The sequence below is a fragment of the Drosophila miranda genome (assembly GCF_003369915.1).
Source record: "Drosophila miranda strain MSH22 chromosome Y unlocalized genomic scaffold, D.miranda_PacBio2.1 Contig_Y1_pilon, whole genome shotgun sequence".
Taxonomy (NCBI): Eukaryota; Metazoa; Arthropoda; class Insecta; order Diptera; family Drosophilidae; genus Drosophila; species Drosophila miranda.
This window is the reverse complement of record NW_022881603.1, coordinates 7,259,404-7,283,474: the sequence shown is the minus strand read 5'-3', so window position 1 is coordinate 7,283,474 and position 24,071 is coordinate 7,259,404. Positions and strand designations below refer to the sequence as shown.

General features: G+C 41.0%; 3 protein-coding genes across 4 annotated transcripts in view; all 3 read left to right on the top strand.

Annotated features, from left to right (window-relative positions):
- Positions 1-12,293, top strand: part of LOC108158199 — a 45,188-nt gene extending 32,895 nt beyond the window's left edge. For both annotated transcript variants that reach the window (XM_017290418.2, XM_017290421.2), the window contains exons 2-3: positions 2,173-2,364; positions 11,240-12,293. In XM_017290418.2, the coding sequence (XP_017145907.2) occupies positions 2,173-2,364; positions 11,240-11,466 (419 nt within the window). In that variant the 3' untranslated portion in view covers positions 11,467-12,293. The remainder of the gene's footprint in view (positions 1-2,172; positions 2,365-11,239) is intronic.
- Positions 12,294-13,983: 1,690 nt separating this feature from the next.
- Positions 13,984-15,430, top strand: LOC117190983. Its single transcript, XM_033395963.1, has 2 exons — positions 13,984-15,240; positions 15,318-15,430. The coding sequence occupies exons 1-2, from the start codon at positions 14,167-14,169 to the stop codon at positions 15,324-15,326; spliced, it is 1,083 nt and encodes a 360-aa protein (XP_033251854.1). The 5' UTR covers positions 13,984-14,166; the 3' UTR covers positions 15,327-15,430.
- A 4,383-nt stretch (positions 15,431-19,813) lies between these two features.
- LOC117189745 lies at positions 19,814-21,318 on the top strand. Its single transcript, XM_033394821.1, has 2 exons — positions 19,814-20,490; positions 20,568-21,318. Exons 1-2 carry the CDS (start codon positions 19,861-19,863, stop codon positions 20,574-20,576), a joined length of 639 nt encoding a protein of 212 aa, XP_033250712.1. The 5' UTR covers positions 19,814-19,860; the 3' UTR covers positions 20,577-21,318.
- The last annotated feature ends 2,753 nt before the right edge of the window (positions 21,319-24,071 follow it).

Genomic DNA, 24,071 nt, shown 5'->3' with positions numbered 1-24,071 from the left:
GTAAAATTTTCATCTTTTTTTGTCAATCAAAAAACATACAAACAGCAGCTGCTTGTAGCCCGGAATATATTGGATTTTTCTTCATGGAAAAAGTGTTGCATTACAAATGAGATAATTTGATTACAGTTCCGATGCCCAAAGCACTTAAATTCGAGAAACAATCCTTAAAGCGAGGCAGGAATGCCGCTCCATTTCGTTCAGCTCTCACTCGATAGCAGGGGATAAGCGATGATTTAAGGGGAAAAGCCGGAGAGCAGTTTCAGCCGCTGTGGGCAGCTATTAAAAGCATAGCACTCGCCACTTGACAGCGACAACCTTGCCACAACCTGCCCCTGCCCCAGACCCCTTTCTGGTGAGGCAGCCCTGCGCCAGGCACAAACAACCATTTTTATACCCGATACTCAAAATGAGTATCGGGGTATATTAGATTTGTGGTAAAAGTGGATGTGTGTAACGTCCAGAAGGAATCGTTTCCGACCCCATAAAGTATATATATTCTTGATCAGCATCAATAGCCGAGTCGATTGAGCCATGTCTGTCTGTCCGTCTGTACGTCTGTCCGTCCGTCCGTCTGTCCGTCTGTCCGTCCCCTTCAGCGCCTAGTGCTCAAAGACTATAAAAGCGAGGGCAACGATGTTTTGGATCCAGACTTCTGTGATATGTCACTGCTACAAGAATATTTCAAAACTTTGCCCCGCCCACTTCCGCCCCCACAAAGGACGAAAATCTGTGGCATCCACAATTTCGACGATACGAGAAAACTAAAAACGCAGAATCGTAGAAGATGACTATATCTTATAGAGTGCAAAATCTGAACCAGATTGTTTAATTATTAAAGCCAGAATCCAGAAAACAATTTCATTCTTTCTCGTTCTGTCTCTCTCTAACACACAGGTTTCATGGTCGGTTTTGCCAATTGCAAAATATGAGTTCAAGGATCTCAGAACCTATAAGAGCCAGAACAACCAAATTTGGTATCCACACTCCTGTGATATCGGACCTTGACCGTTTTGTGTCCAAATTTCGCCACACCCCCTTCCGCCCCCGCAAAGGACGAAAATCTAAGGCTAGAGTAACCAAATTTGGTACACACACTCCTTTAAGATGTCACTATAAAACGTATATCTCAGAATTTCGCCCCACCCCCTTCCGCCCCCACAAAAGACGAAAATCTGTTTCATCCACAATATTGCAGATTCGAGAAAACTAAAAACGCAGAATCATAGATAATGACCATATCTATCAGATTGCTGAATCTGGATCAGATCAGATCATTTTTATAGCCAAAAGGAACAAATCAATTTGCACTGGCTACGCAGCCCCCGACGTCACGCTCAGACTGATTTTCTGTCTCTCTCGCACGCACTTTTTGTCGTGTCGTTTAATATTAGCGGCGTCTGCCGGAGGAGAGCCATACTGACTTAGTATCGGGTATAACCGTAGAGTTGCGGTGTCCGCAGCAACTCACAACGTTCCCCCTCGTTTTTTTTAGAAATGGCCTCTGTTTCGGTTTCGGTTTCGCTTTTGCCGTTGACGTTGCCTTTTCCTTATTGATAGTGTTTGGCAGGAATGCACGTACCAAAAGCCTCACGTGTCAATTTATTATTCAAGGACGGCAGCATTTTTTTTTTTTCTGCTTGGTATCTGCGTGAAAAATGCCATAAAATATTAATGCTGACCCAGTAATGCTCGTAGAAACATGGTCGATATATCTCTGTTTATTGCACATGGCCTTAGTCCGTTTCCGCCGTTTCTTTGCGATTCTTTATCCTTCTTATCCTTCGTCCTTACGAAACTTGCGCCTGAAGTTTATTAGCCGAAGAGAACTTTCCCTTTTTCCATTTTCCTTGGAGTCAAATGGCAGGGGGCCAGAAATTCTGAGCATTCCTTCAGCTCGGGTCGAAATCGATTGAACAGCCCCGGGGGCTGGGTGGCTGGAGAATTCCTTTGAAGTTAATTATTTGAGAGCTGCCAGAGAAAAAGTTGGAGAACTTGGCCGGAACGGAGCTCATTTTTATTGATTTTCTGACCGTTTTATAGAAGTGATCTAAGTCCCTTAGCTCCATATTGAGTTTCCATTAAGGGGGAAACTTTTCTGCACTTTCAACCCAATTAATGCACTTCTATCTTCTATCTTTTTCTTTTGTCTCTGCTCTCCACTTTTGATTACAGCAAAAGCGGCAACAAAAATTCAAGCCGTCTTTCGAGGCCACAAAGTGAGAGAAACCATGAAAAAATCGGAAACCAAAACTGTGACCAACAATGGGGCCGCCGCAACTGCTGCAGGAGTCGAGGAGGCAGCCGGCTCCTCGGCAGAACAGACCAAGGCAGTGCTCGAGGCTGAGTTTGATCCGAACGACAAAGGTAAGTGCCAGGTTGACCCCACCCCCACCCATCGCCCATGTGGCGGAATGTTCCAGCCTGGAACTTCCAGGAGATCCCAGCTCTGGAGAAAATCCAGGAAATCTGCTTTACAGCTCCCCATCTCTGTGCTCCAGCTGCCCCCCAGAGGATTCCCAATTCCTCCATTCACACATTGTTTGGCGAGCAGCTGGCTTCCACTCCACGGAAACGCAAACTTTTCGTGTTATGCAATTTATTTTCAAGTGTGAGGCAACCAAAGTGTTTGTCACTTGCCAAAAACAAGCCCAAGTTTCAGCGAAGCCTAGGCCCAAACTTTTGTGCCTCCCCCCACTCGCCCTTGGGGTATTCAAACGCCAACTCCACGGATCCACAACGCTCCTAAATAATATAAAATCTTGAAACCCTATTAAGATGTTGCAGCCGCTGACAGGTTTTAGGCATAATTTGCCTGGGGCACAATCAAGTCGCGGGCATGGGAGAAGGAGAAATATAAAGCCTCCTCAGCCTCATTAAAAACTTACAGAAAACTGTCACCGAGGCGCATAACCAAAGAGGACAGCGTCAGTAGCTGTTAGACGACAGTTTCCAGCCTAAGCTCACGTGTGTGACACTTCCACGGCTCCTCCCTGGATCTCTCTCTCTATCTCTCTCCGTGTTTCTTTGTAGGCTTAATTATAGGGCTGGGCGTGTCTCTGGAGGCGTAACCCCCTCTTAAGCCATTCATATGCACATGTGTATGAGACGGCGCGCACGAGATCTCAAAGAAGAGGAGCCGCGCAGGGACTGCGCCACTGAGACCACACTTAATTATAGGTGGAAGGAACTTGGAGGCTTGGGGCTCTACCAAGATGCATCCCAGTTGGCCTTAACATCTAGGCCTGTACGTTGTGTCCTAGTCCATAATTTAATCCACTTCGCTCACTTCACGCGAACATTTAACTCTTTCAAAGCACGCTCATCGGATCCAGTAAGAACTTCATCATTATTCACAGCCATCGCGCTCCAACGACAGGCTAATGGTGTTGGCCTAGTTGTAAACTTCTGGCCCATACGGCTGGACTTTAAAGCAATATTAGCAGCAACAACAGGGACGTACTTTCGTGCGGAGCCTCAGAAAAGAAAAAAAAACGTACATACTGAAAGCCAAACAAGGAAGCCCGCATATGGCCTTAGCCACAACTAAAGCCATTTCCAAGCCCAAAACAACGATTTTGGCCATTTTATATGCAAATTGGAGTGCACACAGACACACACACATACTCAAGCACATGTCCCCAAAAAAGGACAAAAATCGAAAGCCATTTGAGGATGGTTTCTTGTGTGCATTTCGCATTTTGGAATAACGCTTGCGGCTTTGCCAGGTCTTGGCTTACCGGCTCTTGGTATTGCTTAGGAGTTGCTTTGGCTCTGTGCAACCGATTCACAAATGCACAACTAACACAAACACATGAACACAAACCCCATTGACCGACATAAACATGGGCTTACGCATTTGCTCTAATGTCTTTTGGGTCGAGTTGTTTGTCTGGCGATTTGTTTTGGGGGTCTATGGCATGGCCGGGGCTGGCCTCATTCTCCCTGCAGTAGCATACCCTCACTAATTATAGTTTATGGCGATGCCACAGCACCCCGCCCCGCCCGGCCCCGCCCCGCTCCCGGAACCGCCGATCAATGCCAAAACCAGCATTTGCCTGTGAGTGCAAGTACGCTATGGTAATTCGAACTACATTCGTGCGGTTGTTTGCGATAATTGGGCGGGGTTTGGTTGCCATTCGACAATGATACATTATGACTGTGCAATAGCGAAACCGATATGGATCGACTTTTCATATGGACTAAGTGATGCCGAAAGAGATGTACACAAGAATGGAGTCGAATTAGAGTTATGTATATTTCCCCGCAAAGAATGAAAGGACAATATGTATGATGAAACCAAGGAAGTGGGGGACTTGTGGCCACCCTGTTAACGTTAAATAAGGAACTACCAACCGAGCGACAGCTATAGAAGACCCCTCGTTCCAGCAGATGTTGTCAGCGGACAGGAACATCTCGACAGAAACAACTGCGATAAAACAGCGGCACAGCACAGCACAGCAGCTCTCCTAATTGGATTTTCGGTTTTAAGGAAGCTTGTAATTCCATTTACACCGCCAGGAGGCCCACAAAAACACAGAAGCATCAACAGCAGCAGCAACAGCACCAGTATCAGGGGCAGTGTCAGTGGCAGTGGCAGCGGTGGGGCAAGCCATTTAAGTAAAATGTTAAGTGCTGTTGTTTTTGATGTATTTGTTCAGCTGCCTCCCGGTTGGCCCCGCCAGTGGCACGAACAAAAAGGCGGATCTAAAAAGCATGCGACAGAAGAAAAAACGAGGGGGAACGTTGTGAGTTGCTGCGGACACCGCAACTCTACAGTTATACCCGATACTAAGTCAGTATGGCTCTCCTCCGGCATACGCTGCTAATATTAAACGACACGACAAAGAGTGCGTGCGAGAGAGACAGAAAATCAGTCTGAGCGTGACGTCGGGGGCTGCGTAGCCAGTGCAAATTGATTTGTTCCTTTTGGCTATAAAAATGATCTGATCTGGTCCAGATTCAGCAATCTGATAGATATGGTCGTTATCTATGATTCTGCGTTTTTAGTTTTCTCGAATGTGCAATATTGTGGATGCAACAGATTTTCGTCCTTTGTGTGGGCGGAAGGGGGTGGGGCGAAATTTGGACACGAACGGTCAAGGTCCGATATCACAGGAGTGTGATATACCAAATTTGGTTGCTCTGGCTCTTATAGGTTCTGAGATCCTTGAACTCATATTTTGCAATTGGCAAAACCGACCATGAAACCTGTGTGTTAGAGAGAGACAGAGCGAGAAAGTATGAAATTGTTTTCTTTATTCTGGCTGTAATAATTACACGACCTGGTTGAGATCTTACATTCTAAAACATATAGTCATCCTCTACGATTCTGCGTTTTTGGTTTTATCGTATCTTTAAAAATGTGGATGCCACAGATTTTCGTCCTTTGTGGGGGCGGAAGTGGGCGGGGCGAAGTTTTGAAATATTTTTGTAGCAGTGACATATCACAGAAGTCTGGATCCAAAACATCGTTGCTCTAGCTCTTATAGTCTTTGAGCACTAGGCGCTGAAGGGGACGGACAGACGGACGGACGGACGGACGGACAGACAGACATGGCTCAATCGACACGGCTATTGATGCTGATCAAGAATATATATACTTTATGGGGTCGGAAACGATTCCTTCTGGACGTTACACACATCCACTTTTACCACAAATCTAATATACCCCAATACTCATTTTGAGTATCGGGTATTAAAAGTGGAATAAAGGAAGAGAACGACATTGACATGAGACACGCACGCACCAAGCAGGCTGAAAAGCATTGTTCGGCCGCTGCATTGGCGATTTTTTGTGTCTTTCCACGCTAACACACACCCACAGATGGAGGTAGCATGCCCCACAAAGTAGACAACACCGAAGGTAAATGCCAACCCAATAAAACAGACAACAGAATGTGCACGGTGAATGGGACTCGGACTGGGACTGGGACTGGGACAGACACCGAGTCGGACCTCTAATGTACGGATAATGTGCGCTGGTCACGGGGTGTCTGCAGGGGATCGGGCAGACCTGGACATGCCATGCATTTTGTTTTGTCTGCTTTCCAGTGTTTAGGCCAAGTTGGTTTTGTTTAAATATTTCAACAATTTTAGCACCTTTTCATTGATTCCCCCACAGGCCTGCTGTCCGCTGGTCAACGTGTTTATCGTGGCTCGAGGAAGGTTCCCTCGATAAATAATTAATTGCCATTTGACTGGAGAATTCGACTAAATAATATAGAGAATTTTCCCTCTCGAACAGCTACGAACAGGTGTCCCCGAGTGCAGTGGTGTTTAATTTAAATGGCTTATGCCTCGCTGGCTGGGCCCGCAAACAGTCAACAAATTAAGAACGTAACTGAAAATTGTCGGCAAACACTTGGCCAATACGATTAATAATAATTCATGACTCAATATCTCATAATCAATTCAAGCCTTTAATCTAGTTAATTATGGGCTGGGATTAGCCGGAAGCCGAGCTAACTTTTAATGAGTTTCGCAGTCAGGCAGAGCCTAGCCAGCCATATTTTATAATAAGCCATAAGAAGCTTTTTCTACGATGGATTAATATTAATTAAAGTTTTGTTTGAATTCCCGGGAAAGCACCTCCTTAACACTCTTCTCTCTAGTGAAAACGAGGGGGAACGTTGTGAGTTGCTGCGGACACCGCAACTCTACGGTTATACCCGATACTAAGTCAGTATGGCTCTCCTCCGGCAGACGCCGCTAATATTAAACGACACGACAAAGAGTGCGTGCGAGAGAGACAGAAAATCAGTCTGAGCGTGACGTCGGGAGCTGAGTAGCCACTGCAAATTGATTTGTTCCTATTGGCTATAAAAATGATCTGATCTGATCCAGCTTCAGCAATCTGATAGATATGGTCATTATCTATGATTCTGCGTTTTTAGTTTTCTCGAATGTGCAATATTGTGGGTGCAACAGATTTTCGTTCTTTGTGTGGGCGGAAGGGGGTGGGGCGAAACTTTGAGATACACGTTTTATAGTAAGATCTAACAGGAGTGCGGATACCAAATTTGGTAACTCTAGCCTTAATAGTCTCTGAGATTTTTGAATATCCCCAGATTTTCGTCCTTTGCGGGGGCGGAAGGGGGTGTGGCGAAATTTTGAAACAAACTCGTCTCGGTCCGATATATTAGGAGTGTGGATACAAAATTTGGTTGCTCTAGCTTTTGTAGTCTCTGAGATCTAGGCGCTAATGTTTTACTCTAAGCAAAGCCGCCTATGCTACGTGTGTGTTAGAGAGAGACAGGGCGAGAAAAAATGAAATTGTTTTCTTGATGCTGGCTATAATAATAATACGATCCAATTCAGATTCCGTCATGTTTAAGGTATGGTCATTCTCTACAATTCTAGGTTTTTGGTTTTCTCATATCTTTAAAATTGTGGATGCCACAGATTTTCGTCCTTTGTGGTGGCGGAAGTGGGCGGGGCGAAGTTTTGAAATATTTTTGTAGCAGTGACATATCACAGAAGTCTGGATCCAAAACATCGTTGCTCTAGCTCTTATAGTCTTTGAGCACTAGGCGCTGAAGGGACGGACAGACGGACGGACGGACAGACAGACAGGGCTCAATCGACTCGGCTTTTGATGCTGATCAAGAATATATATACTTTATGGGGTCGGAAACGATTCCTTCTGGACGTTACACACATCCACTTTTACCACAAATCTAATATACCCCAATACTCATTTTGAGTATCGGGTATAAAAAATACAGGCCGGGAAGCAAAATCTCTGCATGTTTTCCTCAGGGCCTAATGGGAAAACCACATTTATGGCTAAACCAATGTGAGGGATATTTCTATGGGCCACGCAATTACTGTTTGCCAATAAACTGTTTGTCTTTCAGGACGATTTATTTTCTCCAATAACAAGCCATTTGCAATGGAGGAAACGACCAAGCCTAAACAGAACTGAAACGAAAACCGCAAGTGTTTGTTCTGGCGGAAATTGAAAATTGGGCTTAGTTCTTGTGGCCGGTTGGGTCACCAGACCAGCAAGAAGCAAACGTATAAGGCCGAAATGAAATGGCAAAATCTTGGCAGCCGCAACCATTTCTATCTCAGTTCTGGCAGCGAAGAACTTTTGCTTAAAAATTCCATTTACGAGCTTATTATCGTGGTTCATTTGTGACAATTTGTCGTTATTTGGTAAACGTCGAAAAAATAGAAAACTTACCTACACGAAAACACAGAAAATCTTCTATTCTGTCGAGTCGGCCATTTTGTAAGACTCAAAATGGAGTCGCAGCTGCCAGATGTTGGGCAGGGGACAGGAGACAGGGTAGCAAAGTGATTATTAAAATGTAGATTTATGACAAGGACTCAGCAACGGAATTGTTAAAGTTGCCTCCCAAGGACGAGCAGGGGACCCTGAGGGCAGGCCTGAGCATCCTCCGCCAGGTGTTGGATCAGATATTCTTAGTACTTAAAGTATTACAACTTTTTGGGCCTAATCCCAGCTCAGTCTTATCACTCATTACAAAGTTGGACACCCACAAGTTGACATCCTTTTTGTATTTGCATTTAACAATTGCTCAGCTTCCGTGGCTGTCTAGTTTTTGAACATTCGCTCATTACCAGTACGAGTATGTGCGTGTCTGGGCCACTTCTTGTTCACATATTGTTTCCGACACAATTGCTTAACAAACGTCAGAGATTTGTACTTTCGCTAATGGTCATCAAGCCTCCTCTCCCCACACACGTACGGCACTGTCATATTTCATAGCCCTGCATTCTTTTTCATATAAATTTACATTGTACTGGGAATCTGGGTCAAGACCACAGTGAGACCAGATACAGGCGCGAAGTGGCAACACGTGTGTTGGGGCTGCTGTTGTGGGACACACACACACACACAAACACTCGCTCAACCAATAATCGCCATATACAGGGGAGGCCACGAAGGACAGGTGAAAAGTGCAGCAAAGACGGCTCATGATTGATTTCATTCGGGGCAGGCCCTTTGGGTATTCTGAGGCATTGAGTGGAGGCTGCAAAGGAGCTTAATGGCTGGAGGCACAAAGGTCTTGCCCATTGATGGAGGGGTTGGGAGTGCCATAAAACCGAAGGCCAATTAAACAAACTGCAAAAAGACCTCGAAGCTGCTAGCGTGACGGAACCCAAAGTCCACAGTCCCATAGTCAGTCAATCAGGGCGACGTGACCGATGTCCCGAGGCTCGAAACATGCAAATCAGCGTGCAAAAACAGGAACAGCAACAGCAACAGCAATAGCAACTAGGGTATCTCCGCCTGCCTCGTACCGATATTAAAATGTGCAGGTGCAACAGTCACTGTGACATTTTGCCGAGAAAGAAAAGCAAACTCAATTTGTGTGCCTCGAACAGGCAGCGCAGCAAAACCGAAAGCAAAAGAAAGTTGGGATAGCAGGACATGCATGTTGCTCTGCCTGATGACTGATGTTAGGTTTTTAGACACTATTCCCTTGGATGTTGGGTCTTTGGGCGGTCCTGTGACAGAACACGCAGTGTACGTGAGCGGCTTGCGACATGGGCTACATGACCGTCGACAGCAGAAAATCTCTTAAATCCAAACAGGGTGCCACGGAAAACGTTTTAGTTGCAAAATCGCAAAAGTTTTTGAACAGAAACACCCAAAAGTGTGGACATGGAAAAACTTTCAAAGAAATTGAGACGAATTTCGTTGCGAGAACGACGGTAAACACCTAGAGACAGGCTGATTAGCGCCAGACAAGGACGAGTGGCAACAGCCACGATAAGGCAGGTGGCTTCCACTGACCCACATGTGGCACAGCATATCCGTAGAATTACGAGGCAATTTGCACGTCTTGGAGGTATTTTTAAATATTTTATAAATAAACATACACAAATGCAGCGGCAGCGTACGTCAGCACGTGCTGGGGGCCTGAGGCACGTTGCGTATACGCCGTGTGTCCGTAATTTGATAAAGGAGCAGCAGCTGAGCTCCAGCTACTACCGGTTCGTATGCCCCTGCCAAATGCTTATCTTGGCTAAACTCCAATTATGCTTAACGAATTAACGCAGACCGTTCTCTCAGACAATATTTGCCAGGGGAAGGAAGTGGATTGCGAATGGAAGTGGAAGTAGCAGGGAGGTGAAGTAGGTTACCTCTGCCCGCAGGGAAACGCGCAATTTAGCTGGGTAAATTGGCCATGTTAAGTATGTATATATGTATATATATGTATATATATATACATATGTATATCTGTATGCACTCTTGTTGCTTTAGAGCTGAGCGAAATCTCAACAAGGCCAAGGCAAATGTAATCAAAAACGAATTTTTTTAAAAAGAATTTCCCCAACATTTGCATAACTGCACAAAAGCAATGGGGGGAAAACTGAGAGCAATGCAAAATGGCAGCTGAGATGATGTAATTTCGTAACGGAACACTGCAAAAATTCTATCCCTTCAGCCGGGGGTACACATATCCGTATGCACAGAGAACTTTTAGACAATTACCCAGTAATTACATTGACCATCAATCCTGAAAAAGTAAGCATATTAAGGCCAAGAACTCTAGACCACGTAGGACGTAGGCCACAGCCACATGCGCCGGGATGCAGGAGCTGTGAGTGTTTCAAATGTAGCTTAATTCTGTGGTCTGTTCCCTTTTGCCTCCTCCTACACTCGGGGCAGATTAAATATGCAGGAAGTATGCGTCCCATCGCGTCCAGTTCTGCGTAGACGTAACTTGATTAGCCATGGCCATGGGGAGACGGAACATGAATTGCGGACAGAAATCGGCATACAACGATTACCGAACACTCTGAAAAGAGTCTGGGGAATAATTCCGCGTGTGATTTCGATTATTTTGCGTTTATACAAGCGCTCGGGGAGTCGTAGAAGATTTACTGCCATTGTGGGCCACGAATGAAAACACAATCAAGGCTGCAGAATATCCCAAGGAGGGGCCGGAGGAGGAGGAGGAGGAGCTGGAAATAATAATAATTGCAGTGCTGGGATACGCTGAACTAATTATATAGGAAATTGTGGAAGCCAAAACAACATTTGTCGGACACACTCGCAGGCTAATTGAAAATAGTTTACAACAAATTGAGGCATTTGTTGGAGTATCATCTCAAGTTGCAATTGGCCAAGGAACCCTCGACAAGTTTCTTACAACTTTTGTATATAGTTTAGCCAAAATTTGTGTGTGTTTTTCTGGCCACTCAACAGCAGTTGCAACACTCTTAACAGCCACTCTCTTTCACTCTTTTTTCCTTCTCTTAGAGCTCTGCCATGCAGCACTGAAGATTCAGTCCACATTCCGTGGCCATTTGGCACGCAAGCTGGTCAACAAGGACGCGCCCGAGGACGAGGACATCCAGGAGATAACCAAGAAGGTGGCCGAGGAATTGGACATAGATCTGACCGATCCGGAGTTGAACAAGGCCGCCACCAAGATCCAGGCCTCGTTCCGCGGCCACAAGACACGCAGGGACACCCAGCCCGAATAAGGGAAAATTGTAAATGTGCAAAAGGCCGATCGAGACGAGGGCACACAGTTGTAATCTTTTAAGTGAATGTACGTTTAACTTAATGGAAAACCAAAGAAAATCTCATAATAACTATACAATACATATTAGCTACCATAAGGATGATTTTGCTTAGCTTTAAAGAGCTGAAGGGAGCATTGTTTGATTTTCGGGCGTTTCTTGCTATTTGAAAGTTTCTCAATTAATCGGAAAAACTGAGTTAATTAATATTTAATTAAATTTAATTTCGGTTTTCGAACTTAGGATCTACCAAAGCAATCCCAAAACAGTAACTAAACCTTAACTAAAGCTAACTAAAAACGTTAAAAGAAAACAAGTTGAATTTGCAAAGTAATACTAAATGTTACAATAACAAAAATGGTAATTAAAGGCACGATGTTCCATAAACATTTATTGTAGACAAATCGACAAATGCAAGGAAAATGCTGAACACATTTTTGGGAAAACATTTTTCCGTTTTGTCTGGCCAAAGCCAAAAGTCAAAGAATTGTAATTGTACCTACATGAAGATATATAAAAACATAAACACGAAGAACATGAATTATAACCGATGAAACTCGATGTTGGTGTTTCACACTAGGGGTATCCGAGCAACAGGAAGCAGCTACGAAACGTCAACACACAACAATTTTTCAGCCTCTGGTCTCTCTATATATATAAATACGAGTATGTATGGAAACTGATGGATGGATAAACCAAAGCAAATCGAAAGGCGATAACTAATCTGGTGGCACAATTTTCGTTTTTCTACCAAGGGTATTACCAATTTGTCTACTTAACAAGAGAAACGAGGGGGAACGTTGTGAGTTGCAGCGGACACCGCAACTCTACGCCGCTAATATTAAACGACACGACAAAGAGTGCGTGCGAGATAGACAGAAAATCAGTCTGAGCGTGACGTCGGGGGCTGCGTAGCCAGTGCAAATTGATTTGTTCCTTTTGGCTATAAAAATGATCTGATCTGATCCAGATTCAGCAATCTAATAGATATGATCATTATCTATGATTCTGCGTTTTTAGTTTTCTCGAATGTGCAATATTGTGGATGCAACAGATTTTCGTCCTTTGTGTGGGCGAAAAGGAATGGGGCGAAATTTTGAGATACACGTTTTATAGTAAGATCTAACAGGAGTGCGGATACCAAATTTGGTTACTATAGCCTTAATAGTCTTTGAGATTTTTGAATATCCCCTGATTTTCGTCCTTTGCGGGGGCGGAAGGGGGTGTGGCGAAATTTTGAAACAAACTCGTCTCGGTCCGATATATTAGGAGTGTGGATACCAAATTTTGTTGCTCTAGCTTTTGTAGTCTCTGAGATCTAGGCGCTAATGTTTTACTCTAAGCAAAGCCGCCTATGCTACGTGTGTGTTAGAGAGAGACAGGGCGAGAAAAAATGAAATTGTTTTCTTGATGCTGGCTATAATAATAATATGGTCATTAAAGATATGGTCATTCTCTACAATTCTACGTTTTTGGTTTTCTCATATCTTTAAAATTGTGGATGCCACAGATTTTCGTCCTTTGTGGTGGCGGAAGTGGGCGGGGCGAAGTTTTGAAATATTTTTGTAGCAGTGCCATATCAGAGAAGTCTGGATCCAAAACATCGTTGCTCTAGCTCTTATAGTCTTTGAGCACTAGGCGCTAATAGGGACGGACAGACGGACAGACGGACGGACGGACGGACAGACGGACAGACAGACATGGCTCAATCGACTCGGCTATTGATGCTGATCAAGAATATATATACTTTATGGGGTCGGAAACGATTCCTTCTGGACGTTACACACATCCACTTTTACCACAAATCTAATATACCCCAATACTCATTTTGAGTATCGGGTATAAAAACACATATAGCCGAAAGGGAAGCCCCAAAAAAGACAGCGGGGAAACTGAACCACATATACTTATATAACTATACAAACCAAATACAAGTATTAGAGCAAGTTGAATTGGTAAACTTTTAAGCTACAGCCCGCAACCGGCAGCCTAAGCCACTACATAAATGTTTAAAATTCAAATTAATTAATGTAAACTAGCGGAGAGAATTGAAATTACGAGTATATTAAAGATCAACGTCAAATTCAAGTGAATTGCATATGAAAACCAGCATCTATAGGCATCTAAGCCAGCAAATGTGTAAGGCAGATACATATTTGTGGATAACTGAAGGAGAAAACAGGATTAAACAGATACAAATGACAGCATACCTATTATACAAGATGAAAAACCAAAAACCAAATGTGTCCCAACTAAATTTTAATTGAGTAATAAAGTAAATACAATAAAAATAATAAAATTGTTAGATTGTTTAGTATTGTTAGATTGTTTAGTATTATAACTCTACAATTGTATTTACTATTAACATTGTACGAAATATCGTAAGTATCGATATGAATTATCATCCGATAGTTCTAGTTCGCAGAACTATGAGAGAACGGGTGATCGGTGCTGGGGTTGAATGAACACTTTTGGCGGTATCGATAAGACGAGGAGGTTGAAAAGAATTAAGTAAAAATAAAATCATAAAAAGCACGAAACATCCGTGGACCTTTTGCGCCAATAACTTCAGAAGTGGGATCGTAGCCCTTTAAAGTATCTGCCTACATAAGTATTTGTCTACTGGCATCCCCGACAACGAGTATTTTCCACATTTTATAAATGGCCGAGGAAACCATGGCAAACATTGACAAAGAAAAAATTGTAGAGTGGTTGCTGGAGAAGGAGATCATTTGTCCAGCCAGCGCAACACTAAGGCAACTTCGTAAGCTTGCCATAAGTGGTGGAATGGACGAAGTTTCTGAAAGTCCGGTGAATAAATCGGATATTGAATCGGATGGAAAAGTGTCTGAAAATGAGCAGATCGACGATATGAAAGAAGAAGAATTACTTGACGCCGCAATAAGGATGGCTGAGAAAAAGAAGAAACTGGCTGCTTTAATGGTAATGGACAACTATATGATCGATGACATCCGAATGGTCAAGCAACTTATTGCCCCTTTTTCTGCCAGTGAAAATGATGAAGCCTCTGAATGGGTCTTGAATTTTGAACGGATTTGCGGAGGCGTGAACGAAAGCAACAATTTTAAGCTTCGTTGTGTGCGCATGTTGATGAAGGCGGGAACAGAGGCGGACTTGTTCATGCGTGTCGACAAATCAAAGACTTACGACGAGTTTAAGGGAAACTTCCTAAAAACTTTTGGCCGCAGCAATTCAACTGCCGACGTGGTACTTCTGTTGAAGGAAACCTTTTTCAACACGGAGAAAAACTCCGTAATGGGATATATTCTTCGCATGGAAGAAATTGCTATGCGTGCCGACATCGAAGAGAAATTGACAGTGCAGTTCATCGTTGATGGTTTTCGTGATCGATCTTCCAGTATCGCCTTATTGTATTCAGCGTCGACCATCGGAAAACTTAAGGAGCTAGCTCGACAATACGAAGCTTCGAGGAAGATTACCCAGGCGAATTTTAAGCGCACTGGGATGACCGCTTCCGGAAATGACCGGAGCCAGGTGCGCTGCTATAATTGTTCAGCACATGGACATTATGCTTCATCGTGTCCCGCACTTAAGCGGGAGAAGGGATCGTGTTTCCAGTGTGGATCCATGCAGCACCAGGTGAAGGATTGCCAACAGAAGCCTATGTCAACCCAGCGATCCGTGGGTACAGCCAGCAACCCGCCAATGGACGACAGAGAGGAGAACAATATTTTTGTTCCTATTGTTAATCAGGTAGGGTTATATTTTTACACTGATTTGAAACGCAGGTATCAAATTAAATTTCTTTCTGGCATGTTAAACACCGGTAGCGCTATTAATTTGATGCAGCGCTCGGCGATACCTTATGAAAATTTTGATGGTGTACTAAGACCGACAGAGTATTTTGGAGTTAACGGTTCGAGAATAAGCATTTTTGGAAAAATAATTGTCAATTTAGTTTTTCATAACATTGAAAAAGAACTTATATTTTTCGTTGTACCAAACAACTATATTTCGTGTAATGTCCTTCTGGAGCGCAGTTTCCTTGAAAATTATGGAATAAAATTAATTTTTGAAAATGTAAAGCGAGTTACGCAAAGCAATATGGTCTCAATTGAAAATAGAGTATTAGTAAACAGTGACTTAGATGAAAATAGGGTATTAGTGAACAGTGACTTAGATGAAAATAGAGTATTAGTGAACAGTGACTTAGATGAAAATAGAGTATTAGTGAACAGTGACTTAGATGAAAATAGAGTATTAGTGAACAGTGACTTAGATGAAATTAGAGTATTAGTGAACAGTGACTTAGATAAAAATAGAGTATTAGTGAACATTGAGAGTGACCAAATTGAAAATGTAGTATTGACAAATAGAGATAGTGAGATGATGTTATCAGATATCAATAAGAATGGATTATTAAAGGATGAAAATTATGAGAATAAGATTAGTGACCAATTGAATTGTAATAACATTGACCTTTTATTGAAAGATAACGAGCAAAAGCATATGGCAAGTGAATCATTAGAAAGAACCGACATAGATATACCGTGTATATATAGTATTGAAATAACAAAAGAAGAGGACAGCTATAATATCGACCCAAAGCGAACTGATAAAGAACGTAGTAAATTCATGGAATTGATAAAACTTAACTATTCAGACTTAACTAACATTCCAGCAATTCAACATAACTACGAAATGAATCTCAAACTTAAATCAGAAGAACCTGTACGCACTGTTCCGAGAAGACTTTCATATCAGGAGAAAAAAGAAGTATATACCCAAATAGATGAACTATTGAAAAAAGGCTTCATAAGAGAAAGTAAATCGCCTTACAGCTCTGCAATAGTATTAGTTAAGAAAAAATCAGGGGAAAAAAGAATGTGTGTAGATTACAAACAGCTTAATAAGATTTGCATTCGTGATGGATATCCATTGCCACTAATAGACGACTGCTTAGAGAGATTAGAAGGGAACACAATTTTTACACTTTTGGATTTGAAACACAGTTATCACCAAGTAAAAGTAGCAGAGAGTTCGGTGCAGTATACAGCATTTGTCATACCTAGCGGACAATATGAATACACAAGAATGCCTTTTGGACTTATGAATGCACCACCAGTATTTATGAGATTTATTAATTTCATTTTACAACCATTAATTCGCGAGCGTAATGTAGTAGTTTATATGGACGATATCGCTATAGGTTCCAAGTCGTTGAACGAACATCTTATAACAGTAGGTAGAGTTTTAAGAATTCTCGCAGAATATCGACTAGAAATTAAGGTTAGTAAATGTCAATTTGGTTATGAAAGTATTGAGTTCTTGGGATATACCCTTTCTGGTAGCGGAATAAGCCCAAACTGTGAACACACAGAAACCATTAAGCATCTGCCATTGCCAAAAGATCGCCATGAAATGCAAAAGGTTTTGGGATTATTCTCTTATTTTAGCCGTTTCATCCCTGCTTACTCAAAAATAGCAAAACCATTACAAGAACTTACAAAACCTGGAACTAAGTTTGAGCTTCAAGACAAATGCATACAAATTTTTGAATATCTTCGAGAAAAACTGATTTCGTCACCAGTATTAGCTCTGTATAATCCAAATCGAGAAACAGAATTGCATTGTGATGCAAGTAGTGAAGGCTTTGGTGGAATTTTGTTGCAGAAACAAGATGACAATAAGTTTCACCCAACAGCATATTTTTCACAGAGAGCGACAAAACTAGAGGCAAGATACGAAAGTTTCAAACTGGAAACGTTAGCTGTGATCTATTCATTGAGGAAATTTCGAATTTATTTAGAAGGGATTCCGTTTAGAATTATAACAGATTGTAACTCAGTAGTTTTATGTTTAGGAAAGGGACGTCTTCATTCAAATATCGCCAGATGGGCCATAGAACTAGCAAATTATAATTACACTTTAAAACATCGTAGTGGAAAATATATGTCCCATGTGGACACCTTAAGTAGATATCCTTCAGCGCTTAATCAAGATTTTGAATATGAACCAATAGTGACAATTCATGAAAGTGATAACAAAGACCGAATAGTTTCCGTGATTGAGTGCGACGACATTAATCTTCAGCTTCAGATAACACAAAACAGGGACAACCATATAGGAAAATTAAAAGAACAATTGGAGCATGGACCTGTTAAGAAATTTTCATTGAGCGACGGAATTGTTTATAAAATAGGTGAGAACGACGTTGAGCTGTTTTATGTCCCAGCTGAAATGGAAACGAAAATAATCAGAAGAGTTCACGAAAACTTATGTCACTTAGGAACCGAGAAATGTATGAAAGAAATCTTAAGACATTATTGGTTCCCGAATATGAGATCTAAAATCGATTTGTTTATAGGAAATTGTTTAAATTGTATCATGTTTTCAGTCCCCACACATGCGAATAATCGAACACTTCACAATATTCCTAAGCGACCAATCCCATTCGACACCTTACACGTAGACCATTTTGGACCACTTCCCGCTGTTATATCAAAGAAGAAGCATGTATTAGTTATCATTGACGTCTTTACGAAATTTGTAAAATTGTTTTCTGTAAATACGACAAGCACTAAAGAAGTCAACACATGTTTTTCAAAGTATTTTCAATTTTATAGTCGTCCACGTAGAATTATCAGCGATAGAGGAACGTGTTTTACATCATTACATTACATCAGTTTAGTACATTTTTGCTAGAAAATAATATAGAACACGTGAAAGTGGCAACTGCTTCACCCCAAGCGAATGGTCAGGTAGAACGGGTTAACAGAACTATGAAAGCTATGCTCGCCAAAATAACTGAGCCAATAAATCACGAAGATTGGAGCAAACTTTTAATAAAGGCTGAATATGCAATTAATAACTCAGTCCATTCGACCACGAAAGAATTGCCTTCAGTGTTGTTATTCGGAGTCCAACAGAGGGGTTGTAATATTGACGGGTTAACAGAATACTTAGATGATAAACAAGACCGAACTCCAAGCAATTTAGAATCAGAACGTAAGAAATCTTTGGATAAAATCGAGCATTGTCAGCAGAAGAGTGAAGAGTATTTTGAAAGGAATCACAAAAATCATATTGAGTTCTTGGAAGGCGATTTCGTTGTAATGAGAAACATTGACACCACAATAGGTACAAATAAAAAATTTGTTCCGAAGTACAGGGGTCCGTACATCATCAAAAAGGTATTGCCGAACGACAGATATGTGTTAAATGACATTGAAAACTGCCAAATAAGTCAAATCCCGTATGAGGGCATTATAGAGGCATGCCGATTAAGGAAATGGGCATATTGGCGTAATCAGTGTGAAAGTGACTCCTACTTAAATAGTTAACAATTTATATATATACACATTAAATTAAAATTACTCTTAATTACATATTTACGATCGAGGGCGATCTAATTGTCAGGATGGCCGAGCTGTTAGATTGTTTAGTATTATAACTCTACAATTGTATTTACTATTAATGTTGTACGAAATATCGTAAGTATCGATATGAATTATCATCCGACTCGTTGTCGGGGATGCCAGTAGACAAATACTTATGTAGGCAGATACTTTAAAGGGCTACGATCCCACTTCTGAAGTTATTGGCGCAAAAGGTCCACGGATGTTTCGTGCTTTTTATGATTTTATTTTTACTTAATTCTTTTCAACCTCCTCGTCTTGTCGATACCGCCAAAAGTGTTCATTCAACCCCAGCTCCGATCACCCGTTCTCTCATAGTTCTAGTTCGCAGAAACAAGACGAGGAGGTTGAAAAGAATTAAGTAAAAATAAAATCATAAAAAGCACGAAACATCCGTGGACCTTTTGCGCCAATAACTTCAGAAGTGGGATCGTAGCCCTTTAAAGTATCTGCCTACATAAGTATTTGTCTACTGGCATCCCCGACAACGAGTATTTTCCACATTTTATAAATGGCCGAGGAAACCATGGCAAACATTGACAAAGAAAAAATTGTAGAGTGGTTGCTGGAGAAGGAGATCATTTTTCCAGCCAGCGCAACACTAAGGCAACTTCGTTAGCTTGCCATAAGTGGTGGAATGGACGAAGTTTCTGAAAGTCCGGTGAATAAATCGGATATTGAATCGGATGGAAAAGTGTCTGAAAATGAGCAGATCGACGATATGAAAGAAGAAGAATTACTTGACGCCGCAATAAGGGTGGCTGAGAAAAAGAAGAAACTGGCTGCTTTAATGGTAATGGACAACTATATGACCGATGACATCCGAATGGTCAAGCAACTTATTGCCCCTTTTTCTGCCAGTGAAAATGATGAAGCCTCTGAATGGGTCTTGAATTTTCCAGGGATTTGCGGAGGCGTGAACGAAAGCAACAATTTTAAGCTTCGTTGTGTGCGCATGTTGATGAAGGCGGGAACAGAGGCGGACTTGTTCATGCGTGTCGACAAATCAAAGACTTACGACGAGTTTAAGGGAAACTTCCTAAAAACTTTTGGCCGCAGCAATTTAACTGCCGACGTGGTACTTCTGTTGAAGGAAACCTTTTTCAACCCGGAGAAAAACTCCGTAATGGGATATATTCTTCGCATGGAAGAAATTACTATGCGTGCCGACATCGAAGAGAAATTGACAGTGCAGTTCATCGTTGATGGTTTTCGTGATCGATCTTCCAGTATCGCCTTATTGTATTCAGCGTCGACCATCGGAAAACTTAAGGAGCTAGCTCGACAATACGAAGCTTTGAGGAAGAGTACCCAGACGAATTTTAAGCGCACTGGGATGACCGCTTCCGGAAATGACCGGAGCCAGGTGCGCTGCTATAATTGTTCAGCACATGGCCATTATGCTTCATCGTGTCCCGCACCTAAGCGGGAGAAGGGATCGTGTTTCCAGTGTGGATCCATGCAGCACCAGGTGAAGGATTGCCAACAGAAGCCTATGCCAACCCAGCGATCCGTGGGTACAGCCAGCAACCCGCCAATGGATGACAGAGAGGAGAACAATATTTTTGTTCCTATTGTTAATCAGGTAGGGGTATATTTTTACACTGATATAAAACGCAGGTATTAAATTAAATTTCTTTCTGGCATGTTGGACACCGGTAGCGCTATTAATTTAATGCAGCGCTCGGCGATACCTTATGAAAATTTTGATGGTGTACTAAGACCGACAGAGTATTTTGGAGTTAACGGTTCGAGAATAAGCATTTTTGGAAAAATAATTGTCAATTTAGTTTTTCATAACATTGAAAAAGAACTTATATTTTTCGTTGTACCAAACAACTATATTTCGTGTAATGTCCTTCTGGGGCGCAGTTTCCTTGAAAATTATGGAATAAAATTAATTTTTGAAAATGTAAAGCGAGTTACGCAAAGCAATATGGTCTCAATTGAAAATAGAGTATTAGTAAACAGTGACTTAGATGAAAATAGGGTATTAGTGAACAGTGACTTAGATGAAAATAGAGTATTAGTGAACAGTGACTTAGATGAAAATAGAGTATTAGTGAACAGTGACTTAGATGAAAATAGAGTATTAGTGAACAGTGACTTAGATGAAATTAGAGTATTAGTGAACAGTGACTTAGATAAAAATAGAGTATTAGTGAACATTGAGAGTGACCAAATTGAAAATGTAGTATTGACAAATAGAGATAGTGAGATGATGTTATCAGATATCAATAAGAATGGATTATTAAAGGATGAAAATTATGAGAATAAGATTAGTGACCAATTGAATTGTAATAACATTGACCTTTTATTGAAAGATAACGAGCAAAAGCATATGGCAAGTGAATCATTAGAAAGAACCGACATAGATATACCGTATATATATAGTATTGAAATAACAAAAGAAGAGGACAGCTATAATATCGACCCAAAGCGAACTGATAAAGAACGTAGTAAATTCATGGAATTGATAAAACTTAACTATTCAGACTTAACTAACATTCCAGCAATTCAACATAACTACGAAATGAATCTCAAACTTAAATCAGAAGAACCTGTTCGCACTGTTCCGAGAAGACTTTCATATCAGGAGAAAAAAGAAGTAGATACCCAAATAGATGAACTATTGAAAAAAGGCTTCATAAGAGAAAGTAAATCGCCTTACAGCTCTGCAATAGTATTAGTTAAGAAAAAATCAGGGGAAAAAAGAATGTGTGTAGATTACAAACAGCTTAATAAGATTTGCATTCGTGATGGATATCCATTGCCACTAATAGACGACTGCTTAGAGAGATTAGAAGGGAACACAATTTTTACACTTTTAGATTTGAAACACAGTTATCACCAAGTAAAAGTAGCAGAGAGTTCGGTGCAGTATACAGCATTTGTCATACCTAGCGGACAATATGAATACACAAGAATGCCTTTTGGACTTATGAATGCACCAGCAGTATTTATGAGATTTATTAATTTCATTTTACAACCATTAATTCGCGAGCGTAATGTAGTAGTTTATATGGACGATATCGCTATAGGTTCCAAGTCGTTGAACGAACATCTTATAACAGTAGGTAGAGTTTTAAGAATTCTCGCAGAATATCGACTAGAAATTAAGGTTAGTAAATGTCAATTTGGTTATGAAAGTATTGAGTTCTTGGGATATACCCTTTCTGGTAGCGGAATAAGCCCAAACTGTGAACACACAGAAACCATTAAGCATCTGCCATTGCCAAAAGATCGCCATGAAATGCAAAAGGTTTTGGGATTATTCTCTTATTTTAGGCGTTTCATCCCTGCTTACTCAAAAATAGCAAAACCATTACAAGAACTTACAAAACCTGGAACTAAGTTTGAGCTTCAAGACAAATGCATACAAATTTTTGAATATCTTCGAGAAAAACTGATTTCGTCACCAGTATTAGCTCTGTATAATCCAAATCGAGAAACAGAATTGCATTGTGATGCAAGTAGTGAAGGCTTTGGTGGAATTTTTTTGCAGAAACAAGATGACAATAAGTTTCACCCAACAGCATATTTTTCACAGAGAGCGACAAAGCTAGAGGCAAGATACGAAAGTTTCAAACTGGAAACGTTAGCTGTGATCTATTCATTGAGGAAATTTCGAATTTATTTAGAAGGGATTCCGTTTAGAATTATAACAGATTGTAACTCAGTAGTTTTATGTTTAGGAAAGGGACGTCTTCATTCAAATATCGCCAGATGGGCCATAGAACTAGCAAATTATAATTACACTTTAAAACATCGTAGTGGAAAATATATGTCCCATGTGGACACCTTAAGTAGATATCCTTCAGCGCTTAATCAAGATTTTGAATATGAACCAATAGTGACAATTCATGAAAGTGATAACAAAGACCGAATAGTTTCCGTGATTGAGTGCGACGACATTAATCTTCAGCTTCAGATAACACAAAACAGGGACAACCATATAGGAAAATTAAAAGAACAATTGGAGCATGGACCTGTTAAGAAATTTTCATTGAGCGACGGAATTGTTTATAAAATAGGTGAGAACGACGTTGAGCTGTTTTATGTCCCAGCTGAAATGGAAACGCAAATAATCAGAAGAGTTCACGAAAACTTATGTCACTTAGGAACCGAGAAATGTATGAAAGAAATCTTAAGACATTATTGGTTCCCGAATATGAGATCTAAAATCGATTTGTTTATAGGAAATTGTTTAAATTGTATCATGTTTTCAGTCCCCACATGCGAATAATCGAACACTTCACAATATTCCTAAGCGACCAATCCCATTCGACACCTTACACGTAGACCATTTTGGACCACTTCCCGCTGTTATATCAAAGAAGAAGCATGTATTAGTTATCATTGACGCCTTTACGAAATTTGTAAAATTGTTTTCTGTAAATACGACAAGCACTAAAGAAGTCAACACATGTTTTTCAAAGTATTTTCAATTTTATAGTCGTCCACGTAGAATTATCAGCGATAGAGGAACGTGTTTTACATCATTAGAATTTAGTACATTTTTGCTAGAAAATAATATAGAACACGTGAAAGTGGCAACTGCTTCACCCCAAGCGAATGGTCAGGTAGAACGGGTTAACAGAACTATGAAAGCTATGCTCGCCAAAATAACTGAGCCAATAAATCACGAAGATTGGAGCAAACTTTTAATAAAGGCTGAATATGCAATTAATAACTCAGTCCATTCGACCACGAAAGAATTGCCTTCAGTGTTGTTATTCGGAGTCCAACAGAGGGGTTGTAATATTGACGGGTTAACAGAATACTTAGATGATAAACAAGACCAAACTCAAAGCAATTTAGAATCAGTACGTAAGAAATCTTTGGATAAAATCGAGCATTGTCAGCAGAAGAGTGAAGAGTATTTTGAAAGGAATCACAAAAATCATATTGAGTTCTTGGAAGGCGATTACGTTGTAATGAGAAACATTGACACCACAATAGGTACAAATAAAAAATTTGTTCCGAAGTACAGGGGTCCGTACATCATCAAAAAGGTATTGCCGAACGACAGATATGTGTTAAATGACATTGAAAACTGCCAAATAAGTCAAATCCGGTATGAGGGCATTATAGAGGCATGCCGATTAAGGAAATGGGCATATTGGCGTAATCAGTGTGAAAGTGACTCCTACTTAAATAGTTAAC